At 40.7% G+C, this 26,993-nt stretch overlaps 2 protein-coding genes across 2 annotated transcripts in view; one reads left to right on the plus strand and one right to left on the minus strand.

Moving 5' to 3' along the window:
• lrtm2a (leucine-rich repeats and transmembrane domains 2a) overlaps positions 1–5,946 on the plus strand; it is a 36,713-nt gene extending 30,767 nt beyond the window's left edge. Inside the window, 5 exon segments of the mRNA XM_070854197.1 lie at positions 1,867–2,096; positions 3,028–3,153; positions 3,651–3,739; positions 3,995–4,152; positions 5,426–5,946. Coding sequence (XP_070710298.1) covers positions 1,867–2,096; positions 3,028–3,153; positions 3,651–3,739; positions 3,995–4,152; positions 5,426–5,946 — 1,124 coding nt within the window.
• The window catches only part of cacna2d4a (calcium channel, voltage-dependent, alpha 2/delta subunit 4a), an 83,889-nt gene that overhangs the window by 49,282 nt on the left and 7,614 nt on the right, over positions 1–26,993 (minus strand). The window contains exons 5-27 of the mRNA XM_070853484.1: positions 26,923–26,982; positions 26,551–26,713; positions 26,294–26,425; positions 25,793–25,853; positions 24,467–24,617; positions 23,538–23,612; positions 21,992–22,081; positions 21,703–21,816; positions 21,473–21,551; positions 20,264–20,397; positions 19,069–19,146; positions 18,845–18,925; positions 18,584–18,658; positions 18,340–18,426; positions 18,133–18,204; positions 17,780–17,841; positions 17,550–17,617; positions 17,390–17,435; positions 17,160–17,257; positions 16,592–16,685; positions 16,303–16,395; positions 15,555–15,682; positions 13,299–13,367 (exon numbers count right to left, since the gene is read on the minus strand). Coding sequence (XP_070709585.1) covers positions 13,299–13,367; positions 15,555–15,682; positions 16,303–16,395; positions 16,592–16,685; positions 17,160–17,257; positions 17,390–17,435; positions 17,550–17,617; positions 17,780–17,841; positions 18,133–18,204; positions 18,340–18,426; positions 18,584–18,658; positions 18,845–18,925; positions 19,069–19,146; positions 20,264–20,397; positions 21,473–21,551; positions 21,703–21,816; positions 21,992–22,081; positions 23,538–23,612; positions 24,467–24,617; positions 25,793–25,853; positions 26,294–26,425; positions 26,551–26,713; positions 26,923–26,982 — 2,110 coding nt within the window. The remainder of the gene's footprint in view (positions 1–13,298; positions 13,368–15,554; positions 15,683–16,302; positions 16,396–16,591; positions 16,686–17,159; positions 17,258–17,389; positions 17,436–17,549; positions 17,618–17,779; positions 17,842–18,132; positions 18,205–18,339; positions 18,427–18,583; positions 18,659–18,844; positions 18,926–19,068; positions 19,147–20,263; positions 20,398–21,472; positions 21,552–21,702; positions 21,817–21,991; positions 22,082–23,537; positions 23,613–24,466; positions 24,618–25,792; positions 25,854–26,293; positions 26,426–26,550; positions 26,714–26,922; positions 26,983–26,993) is intronic.

The following is a 26,993-nucleotide window of genomic DNA, read 5'->3' on the forward strand; positions in this document are numbered from 1 at the left end:
TCATCACATTGTTTTTTTTTTTTTTTACACATATCGCAAAGTGGACTGGTCAGTAAAGGGCTATTTCACCGGGTTTCATCACACTCACAGCCAGACGGCCAATATGTGTGGTGAAAGGGAACTCATTCTTGAATGTGAGTGAGAGAGAACACGAGAGAGGAAGCACATTTAGAGACAAGCAGATGGACTAACAGAGAGAGAAAATACAACAACCAGGAGCGGATGAGACATAGCGTGACAAAAGGCAATGGCACATTGGGAAATAGATGCTAATAATATGCAGATGATGCAAGTGTTGAAATCTGCTGGTGAAGCAGAGAGTCTTGTCAGGAAGTAAAAAGTGCTGTGTCTGTGTCTGGAGTTTAGACAGAGTAGTTTTCTTAATATCACGCTTTGTTGGTGCTTAACACACACGCACGCAGCATATGCTCGCTCACACACGCTCACACACACTCACACACACACACCCACACTTACAGATAAAGCATGAGTCGTGGTGATAAGCCAATGGTTGGAAACAAAGTCAGCCACTGTAACGAGACAATGAGGGAATACAGAGCAGTGCCAAGAGACTCAAGTGAAAGAGAATGAGAAAGATAAAGACTAAAATGAGAGAGGGGTGGGGGGGGGGTTACGTAGTGGAGAGAGGGATAGACAGATGCAGAGACAGAGAAACAAATGAATAAGAAAAGGCTGACCTGATGGATGCAAATAAAGACAGAAAAGGAGCAGAATATTAATGAAAGTAAAAATGTTATCTACAAGAGAGGAAAACACAGACGGACACAAAAACCTGAAACAGAATGAAAAAGGGAAACAAAAAAAGAAAAAGAAATAATGAGTGGAAATGATAAAATGGCTGTAGTCTGCTGGAAAACAATGAGTTGACAATAGAATAAAACAGAGGGGATTTCCCACAGAAGTGTCACTCAGACTGCTGTGAGATTCACACACACACACACACACACACACAGAAAGACAAGGAAAAAGACAAACCCAGACACATTCATAAATGCAAAACAAAACACACAAGTAGAGCTATTTTTGAAAGCAATGTGTTTTGTTTTGACTCAGCAGAATAGACTGCTGCCATGGAAATGCCAGCCAAAGTAGACTGGACACACACACACACACACACACACACACACACACACAGGCGAATAATTAATAAAAACTTGTCTGGCCATGTTTTGGTTCTGCTGTGATCTTTCCGGCAGAATATGGCTAAGCAGGATTTTTCAGTTTTTCTAATAGAAATCTTTCCCTGGATGTAGTGATCACACAGACAGACAGAATCAGACCTCTGTGTGCTTTCAAGTTCAAACATCCATGAAAACCTCAGTTCTGTGGCGCAAAATGGTGGAAATGGAAATCTCCTGAGTAATTCCAGCATTTAAACAGCATATCAAAATGACCTGTGGCATAGGAAGGTATTTCATTGGGCCTGGACTGCTGCTTCCTCCCTCGCCTGTTTTCTGCCCCCTTTTGAATCTTTTCTTTTTTTTTCGTTTTGTTTTGACATCTTTTTAGATAACAATAAAATCCTCTGTAACAGGATTCATTCTATTTCTGCTTCTACTACCATTTGATACAATGTGCTGCAGTAAATTGATTGAATGACCTTTAGATTGACACACTATTTCACAGACAGCTATGTTGACCATGTGTCTAACAGCACAAATCACAAACTCCTAATTCCTCAGTTTCGTGTCTAAGAATGATTTCCACTTGAAACCACTCCATCTTTCAATTATTCTCTCTTTTATTTCTCCCACTTTCTCTGCAGTGCTCCTGTATTGAAAAGATAATTCACTGTAAAAACCAACTAATCATATTTGTTCTTTCCTCCTCTTTCTCCTCCTGAAGTCTTCCTCTCTGTCCTCTGCCTCCTGGCTGCACTGCTGCCGCCAGCCTCCTCCTGCCCTGCTCCCTGTCTCTGCTACTCAGATAGCCTGGTGGTGGACTGCGGGGGCCGGGGTCTTTCCTCCCTGCCTCCCCTTCACCTCCTGCCTCCGGGGAGCCGCTCCCTCCTGCTAGCCAACAACAAGCTTGCCTCGCTGGGAGCCTCTGCCTTCGCTAACCTCTCCTCTCTGGAGGTCTGCAGCCCATTGTTTAATGCTGATATTTTTCTTTGCCTAGCAGTTGAACATGTTGTATGTGCTGTTACGCTGTTGTTTACCGTGGCGTGGACAGCGTTTTCTGCACTGACCTTGCACGCTGAATTTCCCTCAGGATAGTAACTAATACTCATATTGAACAAACTGCAGACAACCTCTGCTCTCTGTCTGACAAGTTAAGAAAAGTTGATATTTTCAAGGTTTTGCAGGGCTGCTCACCATTAGCATATACACAGCCAATTTGGTATTAAAATATAAGAGCTGAAAATGATGGATAGTAACTATGCCTGCACTGAAACCTCATTAGTTACAACATCTGTCTGTTGTTTACTTCAAAACTTAAATAATGTTACTGTTTGTTATTTTGCACACCAGATAAAATAGATTAGGTCTATTCACTGTCAGTGCTTAATGAACAATAAAACTGTTATTTAGAGCTCAATTATTTCCCTCAAGAAAATATACAGTACTTTTTATATCACTGCCTACAACATATACATATCAGAAAGATCAACTCCCCATTGAGCTGAACTGAAAGACAATTTACTTTAACACAGCTGAGCATCTATCTACTGTAAAACTGTAAAACCAGGAGTTTGAAGTCCATTCTGACTGCTTGTTCCGTTGGTGAATTATGTCATTTTTTACACTTATTCTATCATTGCACTTGATATAATTTACTCTGAATAGGAGTGTAAGCTTGAGGTATAAAATGTGAATTATGGCTTTGCAGTTTATCTATTTTTTAATATACCTCCAGTTCTTATGCATAAAGTCTCTTGCAAAAGAAAACTTCTGAATTTCTTTGTTTCACTTACATTTTTAAGTCATTTTCAGTAAGAGCGTTCGCTAAGTGACTAAAATACCAATGTATATATGAGTGAAAATGTACTTTTTTGTGTATTTTCAGGAGCTGGACCTCTCTAATAACTACCTGGATAATTTACCAGCTGGATTATTCAGAGACATGTCGAACCTGACAAGACTGACTCTGCACAACAACTCATTAACGGTAATGGACAGAGACCTCTTCCAGGTAGGCACTGTAAAGAATCATACAGGACATTATGCTATATTTTATTAGGTAATTCAAAAAATGATCCCCTCCCAAAATGCGTGTAACACTGTTTGTCAGTTATGTAATGTGTGAGATATACTATCAGAACTGTCAATCCATCAAATTATCATGTGAATAAATAAAAGAGGCAGTGCTTCAGCTTCTGGGCGAGGCCTTACAGGCTGCGTTTAGGACCAGAGCCAACCTGAGCGGATACACTGGGCTCCGGTCCAAGTGATAAATTAGTAATAAACCATTTGCTCAACACTTTCATCCACTTTTATCAGAACCAAAGCAGTTTGCAGGATGAGCTTGTGTCATGACTTCACTCGGGACCCTAAATTAAATGAGGTTAGCTCATCAAGTGATGCAGGCTGCACCCCTTGGTAACAATGAAAGTAGCCAATAATATTAACATGAGTACAGTGCAATACTGTTGATGGAAAAACACAAAGATTGTGTTGATGTTTCTGCAGGGTTTAGGGGGTCTTCAGAGACTGGATCTGTCCCTGAACGGTCTTTCCTCTGTTCCCCTGGGGCTAATGGACGAACTGCAGAGCCTCAGGTACACATCAATACCTTTTTTGTTTCAATAAATGTGCTACATACCCTCGGAGCAACACTAATGTCAGATCACATTGGTAAAATTATGAATGTCCTGCACTGAATGATTATGTAGGGAATAGTGGGAAATTACAGAGTAACAGATATTGAGATAAATCTGCCGTTACTATCAGCTGCTTTTTGAATCAGTGCCTCACAGATGAATCCTTCTCTTTTCTTAAGAGCATAAATAACTTTTATTCTAATTATTTCATAGGTGGCTGTCTCTAGCGGGTAACAGGCTTCATGGTTTGGAGAGGGCAGCGTTTGAGCCGCTTGCCAACCTTCAACACCTGGAACTGGGACACAACCCCTGGGAATGTGACTGCAACCTCCGCGATTTCAAACACTGGATGGAGTGGCTGCTGTACAGAGGTAGATGTTTGATTTATGTAGCAGGAGCTTTGAGAGGGTGCATTTGATTTCAATTAGAACATAGCAAAGGAGGGCAAAAGAGTCAAGAAGTAACGGGCAGAAACTAGAGAATGCGACTTCACCTTGGAGCAAGGTGTGTGTTTCTATTTCTGCATGCCTGTGCCTCAAGCAGCGTAATATAACTGTATCTGAGTGTAAAAGCATATTACCATGCTCATTGTGTCCACCGTGTGTATTATCCACGTGTCTCTGCAGGCTGTTAATACAACAGATAACCACAGCTGCTCTCCGCTCTCTCTTCATGTGTAAAAATCTACATTCACCTCAGCGCCTCAGGCCTCAGCTGCCCCGCTAATGAAGCATCTCTTCCCTTTTCTGCTCCATTCTCCTCTTTGCTTCATTTGGCTCTCTTCTGCTTTGCTGGGCTCTTCTCTCCAGCTTAGTTCAGTACACTTCAGACGGAGACTGACAAATGACGGACATGATAATTTAATAATCATCAGAGCAGCAGAGAATATTACAAGGGGCCGTTTCGTAGCCGAAAGTGAAAGCACGACAGTAGCTGTTATAAGGGTAGATGATACACGATATGTGTAATAGAAAGTAAGACAAAGCACCAAACAAGTGTGAAATGCTTGGTGACAGCAGCCTGTGTTGACTTCTTTCTCCTGCAAACCACTTCAAGCACACAAAGCTGGTATATTTGGAGATATTTGGGGAGCGAGCTCTGTTTACAGAGGGGACTCGTTTGTCACATGTCGAGATAAAAGCATCTGGGGGCTAAATACCACTTTCTTCGTTCGTCTTTCCATTATCCTCCTGCTCTATCTCATTGTCTCCGCTGCTTTACGTATCTGAGGACGCAGATCAATGGCTTTCTAACACGCAACCTCGAGATATATACTATGTGTGGCAACAAACGCAGCATGTGATGATAACAAAGTAGATCCCTCGCCCTCCTGCTGCCTGTGGGAATTAGTGACTCAGATATTTCTCTCTTCCGCTCACACACTACAGCCCTGCTGAAGCTAGGCATGTCATCTCATGAATTATAGAAGGGCTTAGTTATGGCTATCTCCAACTTAGTGTAGAGGGCACAGCAAACTCTGTGTGTGTTAAGTGATGTATGACTCATCCTAGTGTTGGTACAACCACCCCCCCTTCATACTTTCCTCTCTCTCAGTTAATTGGTAGTGCTTTAGAGGCATACTGCATTTTATAAGTGACCTCTCCTTGTCCTCCTGTCTCTGCACTTCTTTCTTTCTTCGTCAAGGGGGAAAGGTGGACGCAGTGGAGTGCACACTACCGAAGGATCTGCGTGGGCGAGACATCCGTGGCGTTCCGGTGGAAATGTTCAACTACTGCCTCCAACTTGAGGATGAGAACGGAGGAGGCGGTGGTGAGGGCTCCCGTTCTGGACAAGGAGGCGTTCCTCCCTGCAGCAGGAACGCTGTTGGCCCCAGTGGGGCAACACCAATTTCTGACAACAGCAACACCGGTGATGACTCCTCTTCAAACACAGGAGGTGGGGGAGGTGGAGAGGCCCCGTCAGATTGTGTCCGTGCCCGCTACCGACCTGTGAGTGTGCGCCGTGCCATCGGAACAGTGGTGATTGCCGGCGTGGTGTGCGGCATCGTTTGCATCATGATGGTTGCAGCTGCAGCTTACGGCTGCATTTACGCCTCGCTGATGGCCAAGTACCAGAGAGAGCTGAAGAAGAGGCAGCCGCTGATGGGTGACGGAGAGGCAGACGGGGAGGATAGGGAAGAGAAACAGATCTCCTCTGTAGCCTAGAGGAGTGACGGGACGGGGGAGGGATGGCATGTGAAAGGGTGAAGGTTGGAAGGGGTGAAAATTAAAAGGGCTCTAAGAGGAGAGAGATGGAGGAGCTTGTTTTATGCATACAGACAGTTATGGTATCTCTCCCTCTGACTCTAAAACTGACACTTTTCTCCCACTTTTGTCTTCCTTTCTTCCTCCTTTGATTTTTGACCTTCTCTCTCACTCTCGAACGTACTCTCTCACATACACATACCTTATCCGGTCCCTGATTTTCTCCTCCATTTGGAGCCATTCTCACTGCAGTATTTCTTACAAATCATCCCTCCAACTCGCCTACTAGCCTCCTACTGCTGCTCTTGGCTGCTGCTGAATTTACCGTTATATTGGCTGAGAGAAAAAAATTATTTGGTACACCCTCTAGTATGAAACATATCATTTAAGCTGTTACAAGACACTCTGTGTGTCTGGTCAGTCACTATTTGAAAAACTGGATTGAATTTTCGGGGATTTACAGTGTATATGGTGTCGCTTAGACACATATTCACAAAGATTAGAAGAATTTGTGGTATTAGGTGGTGTCCAGCTCCAGGTTTGCATCTTTCTCCTCCTCAACCTCTCCAAAGCCAGTAGTTCCTCCAAAAATCCAGGACCCCTGCCCAGATCCCTTCACCCTCGTATGGACTAATGCTCCTCTGACTCCTCTACAAGTCTCAAAGAAACAGCCAGTTGAGATGTCATGTATACAGCCAACCCCTGTCGGTCACTTTGTCGCAGAGAGAGTACTGGGGATACATACAGTTTATATATTGATGGGAAACCAAACACATAGTCTCCTGAGTCTCATGCTTCTTGAGACTTGCAAAGGATATTAAATCTGGAACAGGAAACCATTTGGATTGAGAGAATGATCATTCATGGATGACGAGACCTTTCAAATACATGAGGTCAGAGACAACAATTTCCTCCCCGATTTGGACCAGATCTGTTACTTTCTGGACCTTCTCTGGACCAATAACATCCTCCCGGTGTCACAGACCGGAGCTGTGTATGAGATTCTACGAGTTCAGTGAGGAACAAAAGGATTTTAACTGGAATTTGAATTTGCCGAATTAGTCACTTTTCCTCAGAGCGAGGCTGTTGCTTACTTGATGCTTGTTAAATGATTATGATCACTATCTGGACAGATCAAAAAGCGTCTTATTATGCTGAAAAAGCAGTAAAACTAATTTTCTGGTATTGTTTGGACTATGCTTCTCGACTGGTTCAGAAAAGTATTCACAATGGGATTTAATGAGATGTTGAGATTTAAAAGGACCACAGACTTTGCTTTAAAGCAAATATTCCTTGTTCAGAGCTCATTTTCAGACTGATTTCACCCCTCAGGAGGTGAATGTTTGCTACTATGGCACGGAAGCACTATCTCAGAGAACCCTGTCTCCTGGCAAGGACAACAAAAATTCATCCAAGGACTACAAATTTCAGACTCCTGCACTTTATTTCCCTAATCAGATCCCCTCCGGCCTCCCTCTCCCTCCTCCCTTCTCTCTCATTTTTTCTATGATGGACAATTTGCCCAGAGGGATTATAATGTACAAGGGATTAAACAAAAAGACGCTGCTATTTTCCCCCCTCCTCCTCCCTCTTATCTCTTTATCTCTCTTTCCATCATTCGATCTAGTGCTATTTATGGAAAATCCACGCTTCCTTAAAGACTTCCACCGCCTTTCTTTCCTTTCATCCATCCCCTCTCCCATATTGTTGCCCTTATGTTTTTCCTGGAAGGTCTGCAATATGCAATGGAAGTTGTGTCACATAACATGAGCATTTTTGTCATTGCCAAAGAGTCCTTCTGTTATAAACTTAGTAATAATCATTTATTTGAGAGGAATCTGTTTGATTAGCAGTCACAAAAAAGGTTCATTTGTTTGATTTTCATTATGTTTTCATAAGTATCCTTATTTATACCATGAAATATTTATGTCATTTTACGTTTGTGTCTTCAATCATAAACAATCCCAAACATCTGGCTTTCATTGCATATTGCTCCCCTAAAATAGAACTATTGTTCCCTCTCAAGTTTTAATTGGCTGGAGATAAACTTATATTAATAGTGTTTTATCTTATACCTGGGTATAATGCAGATAAATATTATTATATTAGTCTCTAATATGGTGTGTTGGCCCAGCGATCCCCAAAATGTTTTTTTTTTTGTTGACGTAACTGTTTATTGTTTTTTGTATCAATTCATGATATATGTCTTTTGTTGTGTTAATGACTTCTATGTTTTGTTTTGTTTTAGGTTTCAATATCTCTGTAATGTTCGTTTATTTGTTGTGTTCATTTATTTGTGTTGAGTAGTTGGTAAGGTTTCTGCAGGAGGCATAGACAGAGTTTGGTCATTGAGTGAGAAGCAGCTGCCTTGTCTCTGAAGTTTACCAGGGTGACATTATCTAGCATAAAGTCAACTAAGGCGACACCCAACCTTTTAGTTTTATGTTGTTTTTTTTCATGTACTGCTATATGGCTAACTTTATATCCTCCAAATAACTTTTCATTATGCAACTTTTTTCAAATAACAATCAGCAGTAATATTTACTGTATGGAGAAACATGCTGCTTGTATTGTAATTGTCAAGATACCAGAACATTCACATCAGAAAAATGTTGGGTTCCAACATTTATCAGTTAGTTATTATTTCACTAGTATGATTAAGTTGTCATTAATGTAAGTGGAAAAAAAGCTTTGGCAAGAGGTTATGGTTTTGGTTATATAACAAAAATATGACATTTATTGTCTGGAATGTGATACAAAACCAGTGAAACCAAAAAATGAGACTCTTATCCACCACTCTGACCTCCACACTCTTACATCTCGCTGCATCTATGAACACTGCAATACCTCTTGCATTGGAATACTTGCATACAAATAATAGTTGTAAGAGCATATTATAATTATCCTGATCCCTGGCATGTGTGAAAATTCAGTGATAATCTGATAATTCAGAGGATTTAAATGAAAAGAAAACATAGCCATGAACTTAACAGGGACTCTAGGGCAGCAACAGGGAAAAAAGATGAGGCCTAAACTCTGTCTATGAATCTAGAAACATTGTCCTCTCACCCCCTGGTCTGCAGGTCTTGTGCTGTTGGTAGCTAAGTATCTTAGCTAGCTGAAACCTGTTCCTATAGCCTGTGTGTGTAAAGAATAATAAATTCTAGTTTGTTACGTAAAACTGCAGCAGCCATGATGACTGAGGGCTTCAAGGACTACAATGCCCACAAATCTATGGTGTGTTGTGCTATTATGATGATTGTGATTATAACAATGATGATATGATGATGATGATGATGATGATGAAGCATTTCCTGGTCAATATGCATTGATTTAAATAAAAACATATCACACGTATGTCAAACTTACATCCAGACCACTGAAAAGCTTTGAAAGAATACAATAAGTACCTCTACTTTTAAAATTATCAAAAGCCAAAAATAATGTAGAAACTTACCTAAAATACAGCAGCCTAGCAGAACAGAATAACCAGAATTAAGATAAATGCAAATATATGGTGTATTTCAAATAGTTTCAAGTGGTTTGGGGGCCTTTCTCATCTAAAATGGGGGGAAATAAATGATTTACATATTACAAATTGTGCAAATTAGATTTTTGGGTGAAAGAGAAAGCAAACAAATGTGATGTTATGAGATACAGGCAGAAACTGAAGTGGTACAAATACACAGGCTCAACAGAGCATAAATCAGTCATGATAACAGCTCCTCTGTATACTGGACCTTATCTCATTTCTCTGTCCCTTGTCCTCTATCTCCTCTCACCTTTCTCTATTTCTCATCTTCCCTCTTCTCCTCTCACTTATCTTGTCTCCATTTATCTTTCTGTCGCCTCTCCTCCCATCATTTTTTTAGTCCTTTCACCTTTGTTTCTCTCATCTGTGCCCTCCTTATCCTCTGCTCTGTGGGGTCTACTGTGTGCCTTTTCTCACTTCTTCGTCTCCCCTATCTCACCTCCTTTTCTCCCATGTATTTATCCTTATTCCCTGATTCCTCTCCTCCTCCTCCATGTCACATATCCCCTCTCTATGCTTTATTCATTCCCTTCTCTCCTTTTTTCGTTTACCAACTTATCTCTCTCTCTCTTCCTCCCTTTCTTTCAGTCTGCTTCTCTGTCAATAGAAGCGTATTAAGTTTATTTACATACAGCCTGTCACTTCTGCCACTGGGATATACTAATCCATTGCTGAGCCTTAAGACAGTATAAACACAGTGTTTTTGTAGTCGCTGTTGACTGATTTAGGATCAGTCGTTGAAATACAAAATCCTTGGCCTACACCACAGGAGGAGAAATTACATCTGCCGCCAAATCAGCATGAAAGCTGATCACAAAAAGCAATAGCACAGCGGGGGGAGAGCTGACCGGATTCTGTTCAGACAAACACTGACACTCAGTGGTCAGGAATGGCACCACAACCTTGTTAGCCGCTTATGGCCATGCAAATATTAATAATTATTACTTGCATTTACAGAGACTCAGGAAATTTCACCTCACCTATTAAGCACAGCACTGTAGCATAACATAGCAGCTTTTTATCCACTGCATGCACCTTATTATATCCATAAAATGCTACAATATTGCTTGCTATATACATTTGTGCAAACTTGCAACATGGATATGAAGCAACTGTACCCTTTTTTTTTTTTTACAGTGGTCCATGATTGCATGTAACAGCTGTCTAGGGTGTTGTTGTGCATAGTATCTACAGTGCATTTTCTGTTTTTACACAATATACATGTAAACGCAGGAAAGCCTGGATTAAGGTATACATAGCATAAACTTGTACAAGTATAGGAGTCATAGTTAAGTGTGGGTACAGTACTGCTTTGTGGTTGTATGCGTGCCCCTTGATGTTGCAGCTTTTTAAATATCCCTTTGTTTTCAGAAGGTAAACGTGACCTTCAGTGAGAAAGCGGCCCCTCCCTCAAAGCAAGCGAACAAAGTAATACGAGAAAGAATGACAAGACAGGGAAGAGAGAATAACGAGGGGCAGAGAAAGATTGAGAAAAAGAGCGGGGAAGGGAAGCGAGACAGATCTGACAGCTTCTGAAGGGAGAAGCAAAGATAAGAGAGATGTATGTGAGGGTTTAATAGGGTAAGGAAGAGTCTCAAAGGGTGAAACATGATGAGTATTGTGTGTGTGTGTGTGTGTGTGTGTGTGTGTGTGTGTGTGTGTGTGTGTGTCTGAGCGTGTATCTCTGTCTGAGGGTGTGTTAAATAAAGTGAGAAGAGAGAGCAAGCCCATAAAACACAGATACTGTCATTCCCTCAACAATCAGCTTTTACCTGAATATCATATGACAATCTACATAACATCAACATATAAAACATCTGTTGCTTTTTTTCAGAAAAGCCAAAAAACCTCTTTGCATCAACCAAAAACACACAAACACAAATCTTGCACTTTTGCATCTTCCCAAACAATGTTTTCTTGATGCTGTTCTCTTACTCTCATGTAAATGCAGCTTCAGATGTAACAGCTATTTCAGATCTTTCCGTTAGTTCTTACAGTTCCTAAAAAATTTATAAAAGTTACAGTAGACTACAGCAGAGTTCTGGATTGTGGATACTGTGATGTTAATGTTTCCAAACAAGCACAGAGAGAGACAGACTGAAGCAAAAGAGAGAAAAAAAGAGGAAAGCTGTAAGAATGAGAGGCAGCGAGATTAAGAGAGAGACACAAACACGTCTATTTTGAACTTGTCTCACTTCCCCCTGCTCTCCCTGTTTTCCATTTCCAAATATAACACGATTTTCACACCTGAGACAATTTCCACGAAAGCTGTGAAATACAGATAAGCACACGAGTGTTTGTGAGTGTGTGTTTGCGTAAGTGTGTGTGGTGTGTTTTTCCATCCATCTGTGAGCATAATGAGACACCAAATGCATTGAGGTACGGACTCAGACATGCACACAGAAACACGTGTGCTCAGCTACAGAGAGCCTTGTCTCGCACAGATAATTGACTGATGGATGTGTTATTCTCATATGGGCTCACCAAAACACACACACACACACACGAACACAATAACACACACACACACACACACACACACATCAGCTGAGTCTATTCGGAGCTATTTGGTAAAATGTTTGTGTAAAACACACACTCAAGCACAAACGCTTTCAGACCTATACACATTTTCCATATGGAGTCATCGGAAACGTCTCTAAGAAGAGATACCACACACACGAGCATCGAGCGAAATAGAGATCAGGAGCTGCTGAAGAAACCAGACACAACAAAGCATCTTGGGTATGTGATCACAGTTAGAGCTGACCCGACACATGAGCAGGCTGATATTATTGACCGATATCAGGTTATTGCAGACATACTGGTGTCAGTGAACGTATATGTTGGCAAATATTGTAAAAAGAAACTGCTGAACAGTAAACTGAAGCAGTGATTTTAAGTTCATTCTTGACCTTGGAAACAGCGAATGGAAAAAAAATGCTTGTCTACTTGTCATGGAATTGTAGATATTCAAATAATCATTTTATCAGTGGACTTGCAGGATTTTTTTTATTGACTTAAAAGCTGATTTTGGAAACTATCTGCTGATGAAGATCATGTAATATGATTGAAAGCTCGCAGAATATTTTGCCATCAACTGTTTATCATTCTCAAGTACAGATATCAGTTTCAGCCTAAAAAAAAACTGTATTGGTCAAGTTAGGCTCTAATCACAAAGCCTGTTTAAATTGCTTATCCTGCTGAGGAAATGTAACCAGTGCATTTAAATATGGATCTTCACATCTTAGACAAATTTCACACAGTTCAGAAAATCTTCTTGTCCCCAAAAGACCTTGTTATCTTATCCACAGCAACTTCCGGTAAGTACAACAACAGAATAAGTTTAAGTGAATACCTATGAATGTCATGTTATCCATTACAACAAAACTAAACAACCAAAGATGCGAGTTTGTCATTAGTTTGTCTACAAGTGAATTCCACAGCATATCCAATAAGCATGGCTGTGCTTGTTACTGACAAATCAGCACATCAATACCAAAATGCTGACTGGAAGGCAATGCTACCAGCAAGCACCATCAGATAAGCACGTTCAAATGTCTAAATCAGCCAATCAACTCCACCGTGCACAGTAAAGACCGCAAGAAAAGGCAGACAGAGACAAGAAAGAAAGAGCCATGAATGAAGAGATGTTTTAAATATGCAGGGAGAGAGAGCGCTTTGCAAGAGAAAAGGAAAGCAGCAAGAAATGGAGAGAACAGTGGAATGAAATATGTGTAAAAGACAAAACGAGTGTGGATCCAAACAAAAAATGTCATCCTACCTCCAGCGATGGCAGTTTTCTTGCCCACCGTAACAGTGACAGCCGTGGTAGCAATCACTATCCTCCCAGCTGGTAAAGCAACACACAAACAATTAGCAAGACTTCACAGTTACTTTTTAATACATGCATGCATCTTCATCACAAACACACAAATATTCCTTCCAAACATATACACATGCAGGAGTATATGCTTGCAGAAAAACTGAAAGGGAAAAGGCCACCAGAAATATGTTTTCTCACATCCTGAATACATCATTTGTAAGTGTATGAACACTAGCAGCGATAGTGGCAGCTGAAGTGTTAGTACAGACGTGCCAAAATGTGTTTGTGGGGGACAGACTGACTAGGACTTAGTAGGTAATATTCAATAAAGTCATGCGCTCATCCTTTGTGTGTGTATTCACAGCCTCCATGCCAGCGGATGCCAGCTGTCACTAAGCCATAGATTCCAGCCAGATTAACTGTTAAAGTGTTATGTAACAGAGAGTATGACAGTTAATCAACAAATACACTCATAACTGAAGGGCTCTGCGTGTGTGCACTTTGTCTTTCTGTGTGCCCCATGTTTATATTTCTATTATTCACTCCTCTAAGAAAAAACCTCCATGCTAATCATGCATTTGGAAAATTCTGCGACTTTTTTGCCATTGAATATTGTAACATAAATCAGTAACAGGACGGCAGAGGTTATGCAGCCAACAAACTCTAAGAAAGCACATTTTTACTTCTCAAGAAGAAGTCAGATAAAATACTGAGTCAGTACAATACAAATGAACTGGACATCTTACTGACTCCCTAAGAGAGCGGAGGAGGTTCCCATACTTTTTGCATTGCATGCTCGTGCAGAGAGAGAAGAGAGAGAGAGAGAGAGAGAGAGAGAGAGAGAGATAGAAGGAGGAGGAGGAGGAATGAGACAGAGGAGAAAGAGGAGAGCTTAAGAGAGACAAAAGTCTGTTAAAGAGAAGGATGAAGAAATGGAAAACAGAGACCACAGCTCTTGTCATGCTTGGAAATTAGGGGTGAGGAAGAACAGAACGACGATGAATAAAAAGAGGAGGCATGCCAAGTATAAGTAAAAGTTTTCCTCTACCCTCCTCCTCCACCGCCTCCCTCCGTTTCCTCCCTCCCTCCTTTGCTTGGAGCTCCACCTCCTCTGCACTCAGGGTGGCGCTATAGTCGGGCTCATAGTCCCTGAACATGTCTGAACACAACAAACTATATCCAACATCAACCTAAAACATATTTTTGTAGATTTGTACTTAAATGCCATGATTTTAAGTGATGGCGGTATGATAAAATGTTTCAATATATCAGTGTAAATGCAGTGTGAAACATTTATCATCCATAACCATCTTAAAATGGGACTTAAAATAGAGCTTCAAACTCTCTAAACTGTGAACATTGATTAATGTCCGGTAAATTTTACATGTAGTATCAAGATTTTAAATCATCTGTAGCTTCAGAATATACAGTATAATAGTTACTGTAGGAGCGGTTTGGATGTTTTGAAATAATAAGCAGCCTGAAAAACACTTAGTGCACGTGGAACACAACAAAGTACCTGAAAAGTCTGAACCTTTACATAAGAGGAGGTGGACATATACACCCTGTATTCTATCGTGAGAAAAAGCCTCATACTCACTGACTACACTGTAAAATCACATTTAAAGCTGCACTACATAGTGAAGAGTGAATCTAGATTCCTGTCTTTTGTTGCAGCCTTAAGTACTTTCGGGGGAAACATGGTCTTTAAAGCATTCTCATTTCTTTCTTGTACAGCTAAATAAGAAAATTAAATCCAGAGGCAGAGAGGGGCCGCGCTCCAAATCCCACCTTTTTACTGACTTACATTTCTCCACTAGATTGCAAGATGGCGTTGTATGTGTTAGTGCACGTGTAAATGTTAGTATGATGTGATGATAAACATGATGACCGTAGCTGGTAACTTTGTCCTGGAGCTGCAGCATTCCCAGAATATAAACTATATAGAAGAATAAACCTAACCTAAAACCTACTCAAGACTGCCCTGATGGTTTATGGGCATTTTGAAAAAGAAAATCTGACTTTCCAAACCTGTGATGGATAAAATCTAGATGAATATAAAATTAAGTACACAGACAGGAACAGTTGTGGCCTGGTGGCTATTGAGAAATGATCCTGTCACAAAGAGTTTTTTTTCTGGAATTAAAAAAAGCACAAAAAGTGTGTTTGTGTGTGTGAGTGAGTGTGTTTGCTCAGTAAAGGTATGTCCTCTACCTTTAGTCTCCTGTCTGGGCATGTAGTATAAAAACTGTCCAGCTGGGTACTCGGCTGCTCTGCGATACCACACTGGGAAATGGTCCAACGTGAACATATTCTCCTTGTCTGTGGAGGTCAGGAAAGACCTGCGGAGAGACAAAAATAAGCTTAAAGGAAAACCTACTACTTCTTACAAATGGTGACAAAAGCAAAGAAGGAAGAATGAAAATGAAAAGATAAAGGATATAGTGAACTATAGTGATATATCAGTTAATTCATCTCAGCAATGCTTGGAAATCCAAGAAAGTAACTGAAATACAAGGACTTCCTGAAAAAAGTACAGCTAACGTTTATCTGTAATCCTCCAATACGAAATCGAGGCGTACAAATTCTACCAAACAAGATGATAATAAAAATTGTATCTTATTTAAAACAAATGAAACCACACATACTACATGTATGATTATGTGGGTAAACATTAACTGTTTATGCAAGTAACAATTTTAATCAGTAGCATGTCGGAGTAATACGACTGTAACTGCTATTCTTTACAGAAGACGATTCCTAACGTGTCTGACTTGGAGACTCATCACCATATTATTGACCCCCAGAGGGCAGACTTTCACCCTTCAGCTTCAATTTAAATCTTCAGTTGCTATCACTCTCACATAAAACTGTTTAAACTCCTTATTCAACCCATTTGTAAGCTTTTTGGTTGTGGACCTGTGATGATATGTAGTATACATCATGTGTTTTCCTCACTCACTTGCCAATTCTTTTCTCAATACCAGTATATCTCTGGAATCTCATCAGGCCTGAGCGAGTCCCCAAAAATGCCGTTTCTACCCCCTCGTCCATTCTGGAAGGGGTGGGATAGAGAGACATATATATATATATATATATATATATATATATATATATATATATATATATAGAGAGAGAGAGAGAGAGAGAGAGGGACAAGGTAAATATTTGTAAAAATAAGTGTAAAAAGTCCTAATTAAGTCTTAGTTAAAAGATCATTTATGTGAGTGTGCATGTGTGTTAATATTCACCCAGATGCATTGAGCATGAGAGCGGTCCAGTAGGCTTCCATAGGAGCTGTGACTACAGCATCAAATAGAGTTTGCTGCAACAACATCACATCACCTGTACAGAGGAACCAAAGGACGACAACATAAATCTGATACTAATGGTAAAAAATGACTGAGGCATAGATAAAAAAGACATAAAAAAGAAAATAAATATGAGCATTGAAAGAAGCCAACAAGATCACCAGAATGTATTAGGCTGGTGGACTCTGACGTTGTTTGTACCTGAATCTGCAGTTTACGACAAATAATCCTAGTTTAACTCAATTTAGACTATAGCAGCCGTCACAAACACTACTTACGCCTCAAAAATCATTTGGTAAATATGGATGAGTTTGACCACTATTTTTGATTTTGATGATTTAAAAATTGATTTAGAAATAAGCTAGTCTTTTAAAAGATCAGGAACAAATTTGCATGAACACAGTGTTACTTACTGCATGCTGTGTGAGTGTTCTTAAGAATTACACAGTTAGTGTTTTATTTTCCCTAAATCAAAAGATGATGTGTTGAAAATAAAGTGTCCACTTACATTCCAGATCTGGTTCTTTGCCGGTTAGGTATCTCACCACGGCCTGCAGCTGGGTCAGCTTGCGATGGGCCGGGTCAATGTCTGTCTCGCAGTAGTTCCTACAAGTGCACAAACACACACGCATATATATGTACAGCTACAAATGTACTGTGGTCATATTTTCACGAGGAGCTACAACCACTGTTGGGAATCCTACAACATCTATGTTCAGCTATTTATACAGTACTCACCATTCGCTGGCTATGGTCAGGTCTGGAGCCAGTAAGTCATGGAGACCTGAAGAAAAGAAGGGAAGAAAACACATGAGTGAGGAAGGGAGAGAGAGAAAGAGGAAGGCTGACAAAAGCAGACACAAACACAGAGAAACTAAGGTAGAAGGCAAAGACTTACCCTCCTCCACAGAGACATTTCCGATAAATATATACTGTCCATATCCCCTCGTCAACACTATACCCAGACTGTCAAACACAAAGAAAAGAATATAATTTTACTCCTTATTATAAGTTTTAAAAAAGGTGTTATATACTATGTACTGTACAGAAACATTTTGTTGGTTGCTTTGTGTTCTCAGTTGTGTCATACAGACAGAGGTGTTGCTTTGTTGCATATATCAGACAAACCTGAATGGTGTCTCATTGATGACGGTGTAGAAGTAGTCATTCTTCAGGAACATCACTCTCCTCTGTGACAGACAGAGTTTATGGACATGACAGTGAACACAGAGACAGAAAAAGACAGCTTCTGCTTAAAAGATTTGAAATATATATATATATATATATATATAAAAATGTGACAACTACAACTTTTTTCCCTCAAAGGAAACAAAGTAACAAAACTTGGATAATACAAGAAAAGACAACAAAACCCCAGAGGAAGTACGAAAGGAAAATCCAATCTCTGATCTAATATTTAAGACAACTTCTCTTGCTGTCTTGACACAAACAGACACGCTCACAAAAACAAAAGTACTCACTCCTTTATCCACCGAGGTTCTCACGTCTAACGACATTGTTCCAGTTTCTCCTTTTACCATGGCTGTCCTCAGCTAAAACATAGATATCACATGCTCAGCACTTCACTTGTTCCATCATACCACGTTATAGATCCTCAATAACACAGCTCAAACTGACATACAGAAAAGATAGATGAACTGAAAAAGGACAGAAATGCATGCACTCACTTTCTCCTCAGTGTCTTCCCATTCCACCTCTGCCAGGTCAACACTGTTATAGTTGGGTTTTGGCTTTAGCTTTTTCCCCTCCTTATACTGTCACGCACAAACATACAAGCAACACAAGTCTTACGCGACCCATCCTGATTTATTATGCTTGGTTAATTGCAATAAATCTGTCAAGCAGGGTTATAAAGTTCCTACAGTTTCTAGGGTGCAAAAATTCACTGTAAAGAATAATCTTTGTCTGTACCAGAGGTCGCAGGTCAGGATGAGACAGGATGTAGCCGTTGTTGGTGATGAGGCAGGCATAACCATGGATACCCAGCTGAAGAGAAAGAAAGAGATACCGCACATTACAGTATAGGGAAACAATGCAGATCTTTAATATGTGGAGATTTAACATATCTTTATGAACTCAGTGTCTGGCTGACTCAGAGAAAAACAAATGTAGGATGTACAGTATTTTAACCATGTCTGTGACACACTAAACGGTATGTAGTGGATGGTTCACCTTGTATCTTGGAGCAAGTCTCATCAGCTCTCTCAAGGCCACATCAGTTCCCACCACTCCCAGCAGGATCCCATGAGACAGCTACAGGAAGCACACAGCAGGTTCAGAGATACAATTTCAGGTGATCTGTTCAATCAATCAATCAATCAATCAATCAATATACTTTATTAATCCACGAGGGGAAAATCCTGTTGAGGGTGACTGTGATTAGAATCAATACTTACGGTCTCTTTCTTCTTGCTGAACACAGGCATGGCTACAGAGGTCATCAGGAGCAGGCTCTGGGCCTGAGTGTTGAACAGCTTTGGTACACAGACAAAAAATATTTACTCCAAACTTATTATTTACTCGGCAAAATTAGTTAGATAAATTATGAGAAAAATGTAAATGAATGAAGTTGGTGGAGTTTGTCCCTGTTGACCAAAGTCAAAGCATTTAGTTTAATACTACTAAGTGGCTAAGTGGTTTTACATTTGTATGAAGCAAAGAACATTTACTAAGTTAAAGTCTTGCAAGAGAAAAACGAAGAGAAGCTGAGAAATGTCCACATAAACTTTGGAACTGAAATAAAACTGAAAGCTAAACGACTAACTAAACTATCGTTAGGCTAGTTAACAAGAGGATGAGCTAAGCTAGCTTTAGCATTTGAAACAATAGTGAAAAGTTCATTTAAAAGGAACTACTTGAGAGCACTACAAACTGCTAGCGCTAGCTGTTCACTGCACATAACACTCGACACAAAATGCAGATGCTATATACTGTATTTTAGCGATACGGCTAACATTAATTTAGCAGAGTGAACCTAAAGCTAGTTAAGTATGATTACCTCTTTTGTGGTGGGTAACTGAAGGTGGAGGTGAAGAGGGGCAAAGACAACAAGAAGCATGACATGGCAGTGAAAAGATGTGTCACACAAACAGAAATATGCAGGCAGAGATGGGTTAGTAACAAGCAATGTCTGGGTGACAGGTTTTTGTCGTTAGTAGGTCAAAGCTAGGTGGTTGCTAAGCTGTTGCTAAGGTATTTTTGTAGCAATTATTAGTGAAGTATGTGGTGGTGGCTACATGGTTGCTATGGTGTTCTGTGCGGTTGCTAGGATGTTGCTAGGCGATTGTATTGGTGTCTGGGATGAATTGGATGGAGGGGTTTTGAATGTTTCAGCACCATGGAGAGAGGCATAGATATGAATGGAACCGGCTTTAAATGATACCATGAAGAAGAAGTCAAAGAGACTGCAGTTGAATGTTTATCTCTGTTGCCCTCCAGAAAAAAACTATATAATGGATCACTACCACAAGTAATAGCACAGGCGCCCTAAATGAGTCTGACATTTTGATTATGTATGCCAGATGATACTGATGCAAGATAATAGTGTGTGTGGCCCGGCAAGCACACTAATAATGAGAGAAGTCAACTGACCACACTGTCCATATAGGCCTCAGTCCAGATGATGTCATGATCGTGGTTAATGACCATTGGCCGGCTGAGAACATGGAGGTACTCCATAACGTTTTCCTGGACGTCAGCCAGCGTGGAGACATGTGTGTAGTAACCTGCAGGACACAAAAATAGATGTACACACATACTGTATATACGACAAATTAGTGCACTCGGATGGAAAACTAGGACCCATAAATTCAAGCTAAGAAAATGTTCCCCGTATTATTTTTATCTTTCTGCTTTTGGCCTCTGGGTATTACATTAAGAGCAGCAAACCCATTCATCAGACTTCAGACAAGCTTGTATTCCCCAAAACATTTAGCTCTTTTTAATATTAAAAAAAAATCATATTGAATCTCCCATCAATGCAACTGTGCTTTTGACGTTCTTTAAAGCTTGGCTTAGTCTAAGGTTTATGGCATTTCTACAAGTAGAAGACAATGACGTCAATGGGATACCTGCAGAGAAGCCGCTCAGTGACAACGGGCTACTGAAGCACTGCCAGGTATGAATATGTGAATGTGTGCAACCTTTTTCTCCTTTGTCACATCCCCCGAGAGCGCTGTTGATATTATTAAGTGCACATGCTTAGTCCAGTGAAACTGTATATAGAAGGTTTTTTTTTTTTTGTAGGAGTGTAATAATAAGCTGTCTGTTTATGACAGATATTTTGTTGTTGGCAGAAGCCACTGCCAGTGTACGCAACAGAAGGGAGTGCACCTGTTACCCATTACACACACAGACACAGGCAGCTATGATATTTTTTGGCTAGGGATGTGTTTACAGTGTATCCGTGCTGATAATCAGGTATTTAGTCAGGGGTTTTGATGTGCCCAGAGCGGGATGAAGTGATTATTTTCAGGTCTTAGCCACTGCATGACCCCATGTAATTCACAAGAGGGCAGCACCTGGTACCAGCCCCACACAGTACCACCTGGGAACACTACAGGGCCAACAGACCTTGCTGAGAACAACATGGGGAGAGGGGGATGGCACTGTTTTATTACACTGTTTTAATACTTAGCATGTAGTTGCAGCAGTTTACAGATACATCTCTTTATTCCTTGTTATCCAAACATCTTATCCCAAATGTTGAGGCAGAGCGGTGGATTCAGATTAGCAGCTTTTATGTCACAAACCAGTTTTTGTGACCTTCAGGCTGATCTGCATCCCCACTTGTTTTTTTACCCTTGTTGTTGCAGGCAATCCATTTAACATTGTCAGCAAATGTCATCTCTCGTCCAATCAGATAGGTGAACACTCGAACCTGGAGGGGCAATAAAGTATATAGTAAGATGTGATAAACTTACTCCAAACAGCTTCATATGAATATTGTCAGCGATATGTGTTTGTGTGCTTTAAGTACTGGTGCGTGTAGTTGCTTGATGCTTGTGAGTGTATATGTTCATGTGTTGTACCCGTCGTTCTGGCCAGTTGAACTCTTCAAAAACATCCTGGAAGTCCTCCATGGCTCCGTCTGTTATCAGCATGATGGCCTGGTTACACAGGCTGCCCTGGCCCAGTGCTGCAGCCTAGACACACACAGTTTACTTTATCTTGGATATATGTTCTAAAGAAATCAACAAATGCAGACCTGTGAATTATGCAGTGCACATAAAGATTCCCCTAAGTGAAATCATTTTATTTAATTGCGGTCAATGCTGTCTATTGTTGAAGCCCAGCAGTCGCTGTGGGAGAGCCACACACCTCATTGAGAATCCTGAAAGACTCCTTCATTGCATTTTTCACCTTGCCCTCTCCTTTGACATGAAGCTCATCGACCAAAAGCTTGAAATGCTGGAGAGAGACACACAACAAATGAACAAATAGACGTTGTCACTAAGCCATCGGATCTTTCCCTTTTGGTAAATGCACGTGAGCAAGTGGGAGTGAGTGGAGTGTCGAGGAGGGATTATCCCTGGCTTCCTGGCACACTGACCAATTACGGCAAAGTCACTACAACACCGGGAGGTAATCAGGATTAATCAACACGCACTCACACACTCACACACACACTCACACATACATATTGTTGTGGGGTCCATGGCTGTGTAGACCAGAGATGGGACTCTTACCAGACTTTGATATCTCCTTACACATACAAGCTATCTATGAATCATTGCTGTGATTATTGCTGTATATTGTAAATGATTCACATGTGTAACAAAATTGCCTTAAAATACTTAATTCTGCAACGTGCAAATGATCACAAGAACAATTGACTATTATTAAAACACCTACTCACCATTTTCTTTTATTTGTACTCTGTAAAAGTATTCTGTAATAACCATATTGATAAACAAGAGGACAAGGTTTCGCTTGAATATATTTTCTTAAAACAAAGTTTAGTGCCCTTGGTCACTAAGATGCCTGCCAATACTTGACTAATCTGATGACTAAAATAATTTGCAGCTTGGGCAAAGTGATTGTGACTTACTGTGGACGTAAACTAGACAAATAGTTGTTCAACAATGTAGGAACTCTTATGTAACAGCCACAAAATTGAAGATTGCCTTGCTGTAAATGTAAGTGTTCCAGCATGAGTTTATGCGTAAGTGTGTCAGCCAACATCTGTAAGCCCATTCTGTTACAGGCTGCCTCTCTAGGCATTCAACCAATCAAATCCCTTTGCTGGCAGGTCATGTGACCTGCTTAAAATTGTCAGCAGCCAGTGACCTCACCTGATCTGTAATGATGTGAAGGGGAGTGAAAGTAGGGCATAGATCCAACACATAACACACACACACACACACACACACAGACTGAGCAGAATGAGCAGGTGTTGGTGAATGAAAAACGGGACAGATGAGACGGGGAAATAAGAAAAGAAATCAGCGCGGAAACGATGAGATGTTAATGCTGTTGTACATGAAAATAAAAAAAGAGAGCGAGATGTTGAGATGTAAGAAGTGCAAACGAAGTGGGACGAGATAATGCCATGGCTTTGTGGAAGATGAAAAAGAAAAGGAGAATGACAACAAAGGAGGAGGAGGAGGGGATGAAAGGAGGTGGAAGAAAGACAGAAGAATATCTGCATTCATAAACACCAGTACAATCATCACTAAACCCTCCAACGAACAGACCGAAACCCTGACAACACGCAAGTGATCACACTTTGAACTGGGATGTGATGACAGAGTAATCTTTGCCTTTAGAGGATTAGCGAGATAACACCATACGATTACTAGGTTAGGTTAGGTGAATTAATTAGCTGTGAGTTTGTGTCTTGTGCGTGTGTGTGAGTGTGTGTTACCTCTCTGTTATCCAGATCAGCCTGGACCAGTGTGCCCTTGAAGCAGGGCTCCACATAGCGAACATAGTCACTGTACTGCAGAGAGAAACCAAATATGTGACCCGCAATAATCAATCGTCAGCATAATTAGCAATCAACATGATTAACTTTTAGAGTTGGTGAAGTTTTACAACCATTTAAATCAATCAATTTCCAAATATCCAAACTGTTGCACTTATTTACTCCAGCCGACATGTGATTCTGTAACACTGAAACTATTTAAATGATAATAATGTGATAATAATGTGGTGTTTTCATTCTCTGAAGCTCTGTACGCATGTTGACATGTCATTTTTGTTTTCATATTTCTTTCGGGGTGGTCTGCTGATATTTAATTCAAAGTTTAAGACAGAGTCAAATTCAGTTAGATGTTATTTCTTACAAGAAAGTGGGATTTAAACTTCTCTCTCCAACTGAGATCTCATTTTAAAATAAAAGTGATTCTTGTTTTGCTGCATGGTCACTCCATCAAAGGGAGGGAGCGTAGCTTTAAATTCCGTGTAAAAACGGCTTAAGGGTAGCGGATTTGCAGTAGGCGTATGATTACACACACAGTAATACCGGGATAAACCGTGCTTATTACACCGATTTGGAGTTGTAGGGCTACACACAGCCAAAATCCTGAAAAACCTTAAAACAAATCAAATTTTAAGGCTTTGATGTCACTGAAAATAAATGACGGATGTGAACTGAACATTTGATGCGTGTATTTGTGCCTGTTTGCATGTGTGTGTCCATTACCATGTGCCACTCTGTGCATGTGTATTAGCTTGTTTGTGCTTTTGTGCTAATCTCAAAGTCACGCTAATCAGGATTTAGACACTCTCTGCATCCGGTGAGTCTTCGCCTGTTCTCATATGTCTGTGTTTTGTGTAACTGTGTGTACTCACAGCTATGATGTTAACAAAGTCATTTTCTCCCAGTGTGTCCAGGATGGTGTTGATGGTGTGTTTGGCAATGGTCAGTCTGAGTCCCTTCATACTGCCACTGACATCGACCACGATTACCACGTCTTTAGGAGAAGTAGCTGCCTGGATATACCTAGAACAAGACAGAGAGTTAAGGAAGGAGGCTGTAAACTTTATTATTATCATAATGTCAGTGTCGCCAAATGGCACTCGGCCATGAACAGACCAGATTGTGCGTAATTTGCTCGTAGTCCAGCAGACAGACAGAACAGGCAAAGTTCAAGCCTTATCCTTTTATTTGTTCCTCTGTCCTTCCATCCATGCCTCTCCTCATCTCCTTATTATCATCCCCTGATTTTCCAAGCTCATTATCATCAAGGAGATTTCCCCTACAGTAGCTGTGATCCTACTTTTCAGATCCATGATGTTGCGCTCCTTCGTTTCCGTCCCCTAACATGTGGTATTTTCTGTCTGAGGGCCAGACAGAGTTCCTGGAACTGTTATTGAGCAGTAAACCAACTCTTATTCAGCTTGCCAGAGTTTTTACGTGGAAAACATCTTGGCATGTTTTCCTTTTTCAGTATGCAAATTGATAATAAAAATCAGCTATAATATAATATAATTGAATTGAATTGAATTGAATTGAATTGAATTGAATTGAATTGAATTGAATTGAATTGAATTCCATTTAGCTGCTTTGGTTTCATCATCTTAAGTAAGACTTGCAATACAGGCTGCACACATATCTGGGACTCTTTAGGATAACAGAAGTTCTTTCAACAAGAATTTCTTTCAACATCGATGCTAAAAGCTGATTTATTTGGCCACAACTGATGGATCAAGACCTTGGTCCTGCCTTTACCCACTTTTTTGGTTTAATGGAACATAAACTTGTGGTAAGGGCTATGGCACTGACAAACTAAGGTGTCACCAAATGGGTAAAGTCAGTGATTCAGGAGGATGGACGGCTAGACTTCTCTCACTGGCCGTCTCTGCCGCTCATTCAACATGTTCAGTTGGCCTAATATGAGCAGAGTGGTACCATCCTGTCAGATTCACTTAAAAACTTACAGTCATAGACTTATGATTGCCCTTGACTCCCAGTGACTGCTGGATTGGAGTGTTTGGGCTCATAACAGGGTTTTAGGGCTTCAGGTGGTTCTCCTGCCACACATCAGTGCAGCACATTCATAAGGAAGGCATGCTGAGAAGCACTATCGTACACTTCCAAACCATACGCAGAGCTACAACTATTCAAAAGGCATTAATAAGGAAGCAGAACTGATGGCAACAGGAATATAGCCTTACCAGTTTCTGTTTCTGCAATCAAAGGTGACCACGCCATTTTCATCTGGAATCCATTGGATCCCTGGAGAGAGTGAGAACATTTAGAGAAGATTTAGCAACAACTGACACTCAGATGGTGCTTGGCTGACTGGCCGGATGGACGGATGAACAAATGGGGGCATGGATGGATAGTGACAGATTGCCAAATGAGGGGGAGATGGATGAGGTAGCAAAACAAGCTGTGTCACAAATCCTCTGCTAATTACTTCTCTCTCACATGCACACATACACACCCGCTCAGGAGAGAATTCACCAGCAGCCATACTGCAGTGAGTCATGATGTTTGACAGGCTGCATCAGCAGTTGCTGTGTAAGTATACTGTCTGGCTCACGGAGCTGAATGTTTATCTACAACTCTGCTCATGTTGTCTTAATGCTGTGCCAACACAGGAGAAACGAGCAGCTGAAGATGAGGACGTGTGCACAATGAACTAAATGCAGGAGACTCTGATGTGTACGCACCTGGATAGAGCCTGAAGAAGCCTGTCGCGCTGCCAAAGTACTGCCAGGTGAGGGTTGGATCCTTCTGAAAGTTTTCAATGAACACATCATTCAGAGCCTCAGACATATAGGCTCCATTCAGAATATCCGGATCTGCAGGGAGAGAGAAAGAATATTAAAGATGATCAAAATCATATTCTACTAGCAATCAGACGTGTACAATACAAGGGAATGCAGGCTGACTGTGTGTGTCCGAGTGTGTGCTCATGCTTCCGTACCTCTATTGTAGACATTAGTGGGAACTTGTATGTTACTCTGTTGTGTGTTGACAGGCAGTTTATTGAAGTGCTCGTTTTGTTCCAGAGGGAATTCTCCTCCCAGCGGCACAGGGTTCCCATCCTCATCCGCCGTGTTGATCAGCATGGAGTTAAAGTACTCAAACTAGACAGAACAATCGAGGATGATGATCATATAGATTATCTGATGATGAAATGTTAAAGACTTTTATTAAATGGTGAAAATGGGGATTCTACAGTATGCAGCTATGCTGTCTGCGTGGTTGACCTTGTTATGAATAGATGTCCTGTGTGCTTCTGCATATGTAAAACAGAGGAAATACACTTTTACTGACTGTGAAATTTGTCACATACCTGCAGTGTTTCATTGTACTCGTGGTATAGGTCGGCGTCCTCTGCTGCTTCTGCTAATCTCTGTGATAAAA

This window comes from Pempheris klunzingeri, chromosome 22 (assembly GCF_042242105.1).
Source record: "Pempheris klunzingeri isolate RE-2024b chromosome 22, fPemKlu1.hap1, whole genome shotgun sequence".
NCBI lineage: Eukaryota > Metazoa > Chordata > Actinopteri > Acropomatiformes > Pempheridae > Pempheris > Pempheris klunzingeri.